This window comes from Thalia democratica, chromosome 4, assembly GCF_965202585.1.
Source record: "Thalia democratica chromosome 4, ktThaDemo2.hap1.1, whole genome shotgun sequence".
Taxonomy (NCBI): Eukaryota; Metazoa; Chordata; class Thaliacea; order Salpida; family Salpidae; genus Thalia; species Thalia democratica.
In genome coordinates this window covers 31,383,622-31,392,108 of record NC_139168.1, presented here as the reverse complement: position 1 = coordinate 31,392,108, position 8,487 = coordinate 31,383,622, and the positions used below count along the sequence as shown (strand labels likewise).

The following is an 8,487-nucleotide window of genomic DNA, read 5'->3' as shown; positions in this document are numbered from 1 at the left end:
AGTGTGATAGAAAAACAAACAGCTTATAAGATTGTGTACCGAAACACTTGAACAAATACGAAAAAAAAAAACAAACAGATGCTGCCTAATAACACCCAGGTTGGCGAGAATGCTAAATAGACTCGTCAAGCCGATGACTTGAAATTTTCGCATTGTGACGTAATAATGTGGTCGCTTTTATTGTTGAAATGTTTACTTTAACTACAAGTGCTTGGATACGGACAGTTTTACAACCTACAACTTTTGTTTTATTTCGTTTCAGTCTGCCTTGAGTTATAATCCTTTAACTTTTAATTTATTTTCAGTGGTTGTGTTTATTAATTACATATTTTTTTATTTTACAACCATTTTCATTAACAGTTTATATGTTTTGAGAAAATACTTTTTGTTTTTTATATGAAATAAATGTACTATTGCTTGAAAACAGAAAACTTAAATGCTAACTCATGACATTGTTCCTTCAAGGGGAAACTTGCACGCAATAAAGCCGCATGAAACTTCTAGTATTTTGTTTACTCCAACACAGTATGACAGACCTACTTCAAGTGCTTTAAAGTTAGATTTGTTTTTAATTTTTTAGTTCTGTATATTATTACTTTACTTTAGTTATTTGTAGTAAAAAGTTTAAGTTTTGTTTTTAAAGGTTAGCATTGCTATTACTTTAAATGTTATAATAAAACACTAATTTGTATAAAATTACGATAGGGTACTATGCACAAGTGTTTTACACTACCTGTTTTAATTAAAGCTTTGAATTGATTTTGTATAAAACGTTCTACAGAGTTATTTTTTGATTTGTATTTTGCAACTTTTTAATTAAGAATATCGCTTTTATGTTAGATACTTTAATTCTTAAATCAATACGCAGTAGACTTAATAAAATAAAGAATTTTTACTGTCCTGTACTATTACTTTTAACTTGTTTATTTAGTACACACAGTTAGCTTATAATTTCTTTATGAAAACAAATTATATTTTTCTATAAACTATCTTAGCAATGAAAAGTAATGTTAAAATGTTTTTTGTTTTAAATGTAAACATTACTGTTTCTATAGAAAGTTTATTTAGCAATAAATGACTAAAACTATTTAATTTTCTTGTTGTTAAATTAAATCTTTTTCAGGTATGAAAGGTATATAAAGTCTTTGCGCTCAAAAGAAAATAAACAAACACTTAACAAACAAAAAGTAACAAAGTTTTTTAGAACATAAAAAAAGAACTTAAATTAATTTTGTTTGAAAACTTTAATTTATAATATTAGCAGCAATAATTGATAATTATTAATGCCGTTTTTATTTATATGAACCTCTTAGGAGTTCATATATTTTTAAAAAGTAAACTTTTATAGTTGTTTTTTTTTTAAATTGATGTTATAATTCTGTATAAGAAAAGTAGTTTGACTAAAATATTCGTTTGTATTTCTTTAAAAACCTTAATTAATTATTTTTTAAAATTATAAAGCAACAAAATTTTATCATCAGAACAGTTTTAATAAATTTAAACAGGAAATTTTAGACCATTTAAAAAGTAGATCTTACGATGTAACATCTATGAAAAGAAATGCAGCTAGACTAAATGACGAGTTGATTAAGTCTTCCAACCTAAACTATCTAAAGTAAGCAAATTTTTTGAGTAACACAACAACTTTTATAATAGAAATAACAAAAAGTTAAAAAAATCTACATTGCTTAAAAAAAACCATAATGAAATTTTACAACACAAGTTTATAGCTTTAAGATATTTACTTATCAAACTTGACTTTCTCATTAAAATTACCCAGTGAACACCAAGTCGCCCTGCCGTATCCTGCAGAGCACCCTTACTCTTCGCATGTCTCCAAACTGTCTCTCTTCCCTGAGTTCACTGCTGAGGACAGCGAGTCACAATACTACAAAACAAATGTACTACATAAAACAAAAGGTGTTTAGTTAAAATGATGTGTATGTTTTAGTTATCTATGTTATATTTTAAGCTTCTTGAAGAAAAAATGCTTTACTGCAAGTTTAATAAAATGTTAAACTCTAGCAAATCAACTATACGTGTAAAGTATTAAGATTTTAAGTCGATAAAAAGTCATTACAGGTATAAAATAACTTTTTTAGTACTGTACGTCAAAAAACAAAAAATAAAAGTTTAAATGAAGTTCGATCCCTAAACTAAACTTAATATATGAACTGTATTGTAAAATGAATACACATGTAAATTGAAACAGATTTTTGTCTAAGTTACCCATAAACTAAAACATATACTAAAAGCTTGATTCTAAATTATCGCCGTATGAATTGAAAAAAAAACTAAACTAAATGTAGCTTTTGATAAAGAAGTTTATTTTATCAGCTATTCTGTACGTTGACAAAATCATACGGAAGAATATTTTTTTTTACATCAATATAATATTTTTTAACTAGGTTCACCGTTTCGTTATGAACATCAAAACGGTTATGAAAGTAAACCAAACCATGGGGAATTCGGTTTCGAGCAGTTAAAAAGACCTGATGGAAGGACTCAAAGATTCTATCCAACTCCCTCAAAAGCTGTAAAAACTATTTATTTCAAACGAGTTTTAAAAGAGAAATTATGATAAAAAATTATTGCAGATATTTCTGAGCTCCAGAGAAAACAAAGTTCGACCGAAAACAGCTGTGAGTTTAAGAAATATTGAGCGAGATCATCAAGCAACAACTTACAATTTGAACTACACTGGTGAGTATAGCATATAGTTTAAAATATAATATAATTGATTTTATTTTATAAATGTAAGGCTCAACAGTGCTATGATATAAATTCAATAGTACTTCTTTATAAAATCTTGTAACAAAAAAAAAATTACAAAGACAATTAAATGCTTGTACTGCGTTTAGAAATAGTTAATGCAATAAACAAAGTAACTAAACTTCAAAACTTGTTTCAAAATCTTTAAGGTGATGGACCTGTAGGCGGTTTACTTTTAGACAGCTATTCTAACTGGTACAAAGAAGACGAACAATCAAATACAAAGTCTATTAGCAACTTGGTTGGTTTTACGTTTTTTTTAATGCAATAAGAAGAAAACTAAATTAAATGTAACACAGTTATGAAGAACTTTTGTCTTTCAAAAACTTTTACATTCTCTAAAAACGTTTTACGTTTCATTTAACTTTTGACTGGGAATCAAATATACTTTTCAAAAAGCTTTAGGTGTATAAAATTATTAAAATGAGTAATATAGTTATATTAAGTTGCAAAAGTTATTTTAATACAATAAAATTCCTTTCGACAATAAAACAAATTTTTTCTTTTGATTTTTAGAAGCCATTCAAAAGCTCCTACTCTTCTTTCGTGCGGCCGTTCGAAGGCAGGCACGCCAGTTCGTACAAGGACAGGTACAACTCAACAAGGTCTCGCGATGACGTGTCCAAGTTGAAAGGTGTTTGTGACGTCCTGGACACTCGTTCTTACGTTTCGCTTCCGACGGAAAAGGTTTTTACTTTTTTTCTTAAATTGATCGAAAACTAAACTTAATTTTTTTCACAAACAGGAAGCTATCGGTGAAAACAAAGAAAGCGTACAAGGTTTGTGTTTTGTGAAAAAAAAAGTGTAAATCACTTTTTTATTATTAGTTAAAATATTTTGGTTGATTACAAGCAAGCACCTCATAAACTTTATAAAATATAGAACTTATTTTACTTACAGAACCATTGAGTGATTGCGAAGATATCAATAGTAGTTTAGAAGATCTAAACAACAATAATCAAAGTCTTAAAGAAAATGACTATTTAAAAAGAGTAAACAATTTTAAGGTAAGATTATCTAGAACTCAGTGCTATCTAAAACTAATTTGTAACTTTAGCTATTTGTATAAGCAACGACAGAAGCTTAATTTTAACACAACTCATTTATTGGTCCATTCTTGACTCTTTTTTTTTAATATAAGCTTTTATAATTAATAATTTTTATTTTACAACTAAGTTTCAAACGCAAATATAGACAACAAAAACCAAGTTTAAGTTTTGATAATTCGAATCAAATTTAGTCCGTTTATACTTTCTACGAAATAAACCTCAATGTAAAAACAACGCAATAGTTTAAGTTAGTTGTGCCTGTTTTTATGGAGGACAGCACTCAAACTAAAATCTTTTGAATTACACTTAGTATTAAAGCTTTAAAAGTTGCGATTGTAAACAAAACTTAGGTTTTATAAGATTAACGTTTAGTTTTCTTATTTTAAGGATTTGGAAGAAGACAACTTGGTGAACGTGCTGCAAATGGTGTACAAGCCGCAGAACCAGGTGATGCAGTTGAGGCAGAAAACAAGTCAACTTCCGCAACGTGAAAACCAAAGAGCTGTCTCGTACCAGGACAACTTGGTTGGTGAATATTTGATCTAAAAGTTTTGGCTTGATTTTGTACAAAACTGAATAAGAATAGCAGTTTGAAAGGAAAGTATATGACCTTTTCATTTTATTCACTGTACTTACAGCATTTTTCAACATTTATTTATTGTCATTGGTGTATTCATAAATTAAAATATATATCTGTTAAGCTGTTCAAAATAAATAAGTAAACATATTTTTCATAAAATTTTTTTTCTTCTACAAAAAAAATATAAAAAAACGTACCAAATAAAAAGACTAACGTATAGTACATTGCTGTTAATTGATTATTAGTTGATTATGAGTCTTCAAACAATTTTAAGTTGGCCTCTAAGACAAGTACTTTAAGTCTAAAAAATAAAAAACGATGCTTTTTTAAATTTTTTAAAGCAATGCTAATTAGAAAAATCCCTTATCACTAAAATGGTATTTAAACTTTACAGAACTTTTCTACGCTTTAGTCAAAAAGGCTTATTACAGTATAAAAACTGGCACATACTTTTATCTAATTGAGCTATCATAGTGTTTAAATAATTTTCTCAGTATATAGTTTGTGGGAAGGGGTCAAAATTGCACGAAGACAAAGTTGCACGAGGGCACAAAATTGCACGAAGTCACTTTTGCACCAAGGGTCAATTTTGCACAAGTTACAATTTTGCACAGAGGGTCATTTTTACACGAGAGTAAAAAAAAAAACAGAAAAAAAAAATAAATAAAGCAAAAAAAATAATAAAAGATAAATAAATAAAAAAAAACAAAAAAAAAGTAACTGACTTTGGGTAAGAGTTAGGGGTAACAGTGATAGAAGAAAAAAAACTTAAAAAAATAAATTACCGACCGGGGTAAAGGTTTGGTGTAACAGTGAAAAAAAAAAAAAACTAAAAAAAAATTAAAATAAAAAAAATTCAACCGGTGCAAAAATGTCTCCATGCAAAATTGTCTGCTCGTGCAAAAGTGACCCTTAGTGCAAAACTGTCTTCGTGCAGTTTTGTAGGCTCGTGTAAATTTGACAGCTACCCCTGGTTTGTTGTTATTTTTAGCTCCAGCAAATTTACAATCTCTAGTTTTAATATTAATTTCAGCATACTTAAAAAAAAATTAAAGAAAATTACTTTTTTAGTTTTTTGTTAATAAAATGCTTAAGGTTTTGAGCAATGTTTTAAAAATTCAATAACTATTATTTACTCTTATTTTGTAAACTAATTACTAAAACATGGTAAATATATCCCTAAAAAATAGTTGTTTTTTTTTAAATCATCCAGAAATTAATACAAGTACAAAAGTGGCGAGCAAGTAAATTAAAAAATTAGCCAATTCTTTTCACTACCTTAAACAAACATAATTATAATGTTAATCTTAGAAATTTACAGTTTATTAATTTAAATTTAGTAGTAGTAGTAGTAGTATGTTTTATACGGTTAAAATACTTTTTCAGTTATTGTAAAACATGCATTAAAACTTAACGTTAAATACTTGAAACTATACTTCTACCACCAGAGTGACCTGTACGAAACAAAGTTAAAAAAATTAGAAGGATCTATAGAGCTCGACAAAAATATACATAACAACTTAATGTGTTCGAGCTACAAAGAGATTGGAGTTGAAAAAGTCAAAGGCATCATCAAAAGGTTATAGTTTGAAAATAAGCTTTTTTTTGAAATAGATTTTAAGTTGAAAGTTTTTAAGTTTGGGTTATATTAAATTTAAAGTTTATAGACTTACGAACTTATTGTAAACAATGTTCGTTCAATTAATATTGGTAATGAAATCCTAAGCAATAAGTAATATCTCAGGTAAACAGAGTTATATTAAACTTAAATAAATTTTAATAGACAAATTGCTGAACAATCAAGAGCTAGTGAAAACATTGTAGTTAAAGGCAAATCATATCGCCGAAAGGGTCAAAATCACGGCGCCGAAACTATTATGGAGTACGTTCCCAAAACAAACCCGTATTCACTAAGCTCAAACCCAAATCATCCTGAATGCAATCAAAGCAAGCACAAATCAATTTTAAAGAGGCCTGATTCGCCAACTAAATGTGGAAGAATTAGTTTCAATGAGGTTGTTATTTTTATGTTTGTTCAAGAAGTCGATGCAATATTTTTAAACTTATTTTCCTTGCTAACAATTTTTTATCAAAACTAATAAGTGTTAAATGTTAAAGTTTTGGTTTTTTATTTCGTCAATATAAGCATGTTTAGATTTGATATACTCTAAATTACTAGAATTAGATGTAAGTCAGTAATACTTAAAACACTACTTATTGTTTTAGTAGCTTTTAAAAAATGGAAACTTGAAATTATAAGGTTTTTATTTTAACTTTACAAAATAATCAAGCCGAGTTTTCATCAATTTTTTTTTTCTTTTGAATAAATTTAAATGCTGTTTCAAACTTGTTATTTTACTCACGTTTTAAAAGGTCGTAAAAGTGGCAAGTTCTGGTCATCAGGACAGCTTGGCAACGACCAGCAAACTGCTGAACACAACACCCAACAATCGTCCTGCAACTGCAACTGGCTGTCTAAGAAGCAACCTGGCTTACAAAGGTAGAATGTGCTTAAAACATGTATTGCCGGATTTAGAGAGTAACTGGAAAAAACAAATTCGTAGTATCATAACTATACCTTTGTTTTAAATTTTTGTAAAAAGCCGTCTTTTGTACTAATTTATACTATTTGTATAAGTATATGAATAATTTGTTATACAATAATTAGGTAATAAGCTCACTTTATTTATCAGACGCTTAGAAACTTTAATTGTTGAAAACTGTATTAAATCAAGAAAAAAAACTTTGTGTTTATTATCATTTTGAAACAAAACTCTAAACTTAAAATATTAAAGAGTACTTATTTACCTTTTATAAATACTGTTAATTTTTTTTTTTAGTTTAATTCTTTATCACAAGCAACATTGAAGTTTTTAAAAATCAAAGCTAATGACTTATGTTTTTTTGAAATATATTATCTGATTTAAAAACAAATAAGTTTATCGAAACAGCAATTGGACCAACATTAAGACCGGATGCAGTTAGGAAACGTGTTAGTAGCACCTGGGTCTCATCTAGATCACCAGGAGACAGACCGGACTTGAAACAACTAAGAGATAGCTGGAGTAAAGTAAGAGATGTTAATTAGAATCTTTATCCTTGAACTTTCTCATACTGTTAATTATTCCAGAGTGCTGCTTATAAAAAGTTCTATGAAGCTTATCCTGAATTCGCTCCAGATTTAAGGTAAAACAAGTTTATTATGTACGAACTTATCAAATATTGAAGCAACGCTAAACTTTGACAGTTAATTAGTCTAATGTGAACAACTAAATTTGAATTAAGTAAGTATCTTTTTTGTGATTAACTAAATTTAAAAATAAAAAAGCAACATTAATCTGTTTTACACAAAAGTACACGAGTTTGTTATGTTGTAATGTTATATTTTTGTTAGCAAGGTTTAGACTTTTCATTACCAAAATTACTCAAAAAAGTTAAATACTTCTAGCACAAGATAATCAAACGAGTTGTTTCAAATATTTCTCAACTGTAACATTTAACAGGTCGAACCCACGTAGGCGTGAGTTTGCGGACCACTCTGCTGACCTGAGGTACGCTCATTCGGTGCCACACAGGGAAAGGCGCCATACTTTCAAATACAGGCACTGGTAAATTAAAACCGATGCTAGGATGCAAGACCTTTGTTTTATTTGTTATGTACAACCACGCTCAATCTTTTATCTTTACTACTCACATTTAAAATCATTGTGAAAATATCTTTTTTAATACTTATTTCAGTGGTCTTATTGGTGTGCCTCCGTGCGCAGTAGTGTGCAGATAATTCACTAAAGTAAAAAAAGTGCTTTATAAATAGTTTGTTTTTTGTCTTTTTCTGTTAGAGAGACTAACTATAAGATAAATTAATAAATTTCCTTTTTACGTTGTTTTTATGTTCAGATACTTAAGACAGAAATGAAAACAGTGTTTTTGATAACAGTTTCAATTTTTTATAGTATAGTGTGCATAGAATTTATATTCCAGCAAACTACTGTGCTAAACTATTGAAAATTGAAGCAACTGACTAAATTAACAATTTTATTATCATTAAGTAATTTTGAAAATAAAGAAGTCTTATTTTTATTTAGA

General features: G+C 28.0%; 1 protein-coding gene across 1 annotated transcript; it reads left to right on the top strand.

Moving 5' to 3' along the window:
• The first annotated feature begins 425 nt into the window (after positions 1-425).
• On the top strand, positions 426-8,417 carry LOC145834492 (uncharacterized). Its single transcript, XM_082941933.1, has 17 exons — positions 426-555; positions 1,124-1,187; positions 1,506-1,615; positions 1,781-1,920; positions 2,409-2,536; positions 2,598-2,703; positions 2,922-3,013; positions 3,289-3,459; positions 3,518-3,551; positions 3,673-3,779; positions 4,209-4,346; positions 5,850-5,980; positions 6,185-6,416; positions 6,775-6,901; positions 7,353-7,471; positions 7,532-7,587; positions 7,905-8,417. The coding sequence occupies exons 1-17, from the start codon at positions 437-439 to the stop codon at positions 8,011-8,013; spliced, it is 1,983 nt and encodes a 660-aa protein (XP_082798059.1). The 5' UTR covers positions 426-436; the 3' UTR covers positions 8,014-8,417.
• The last annotated feature ends 70 nt before the right edge of the window (positions 8,418-8,487 follow it).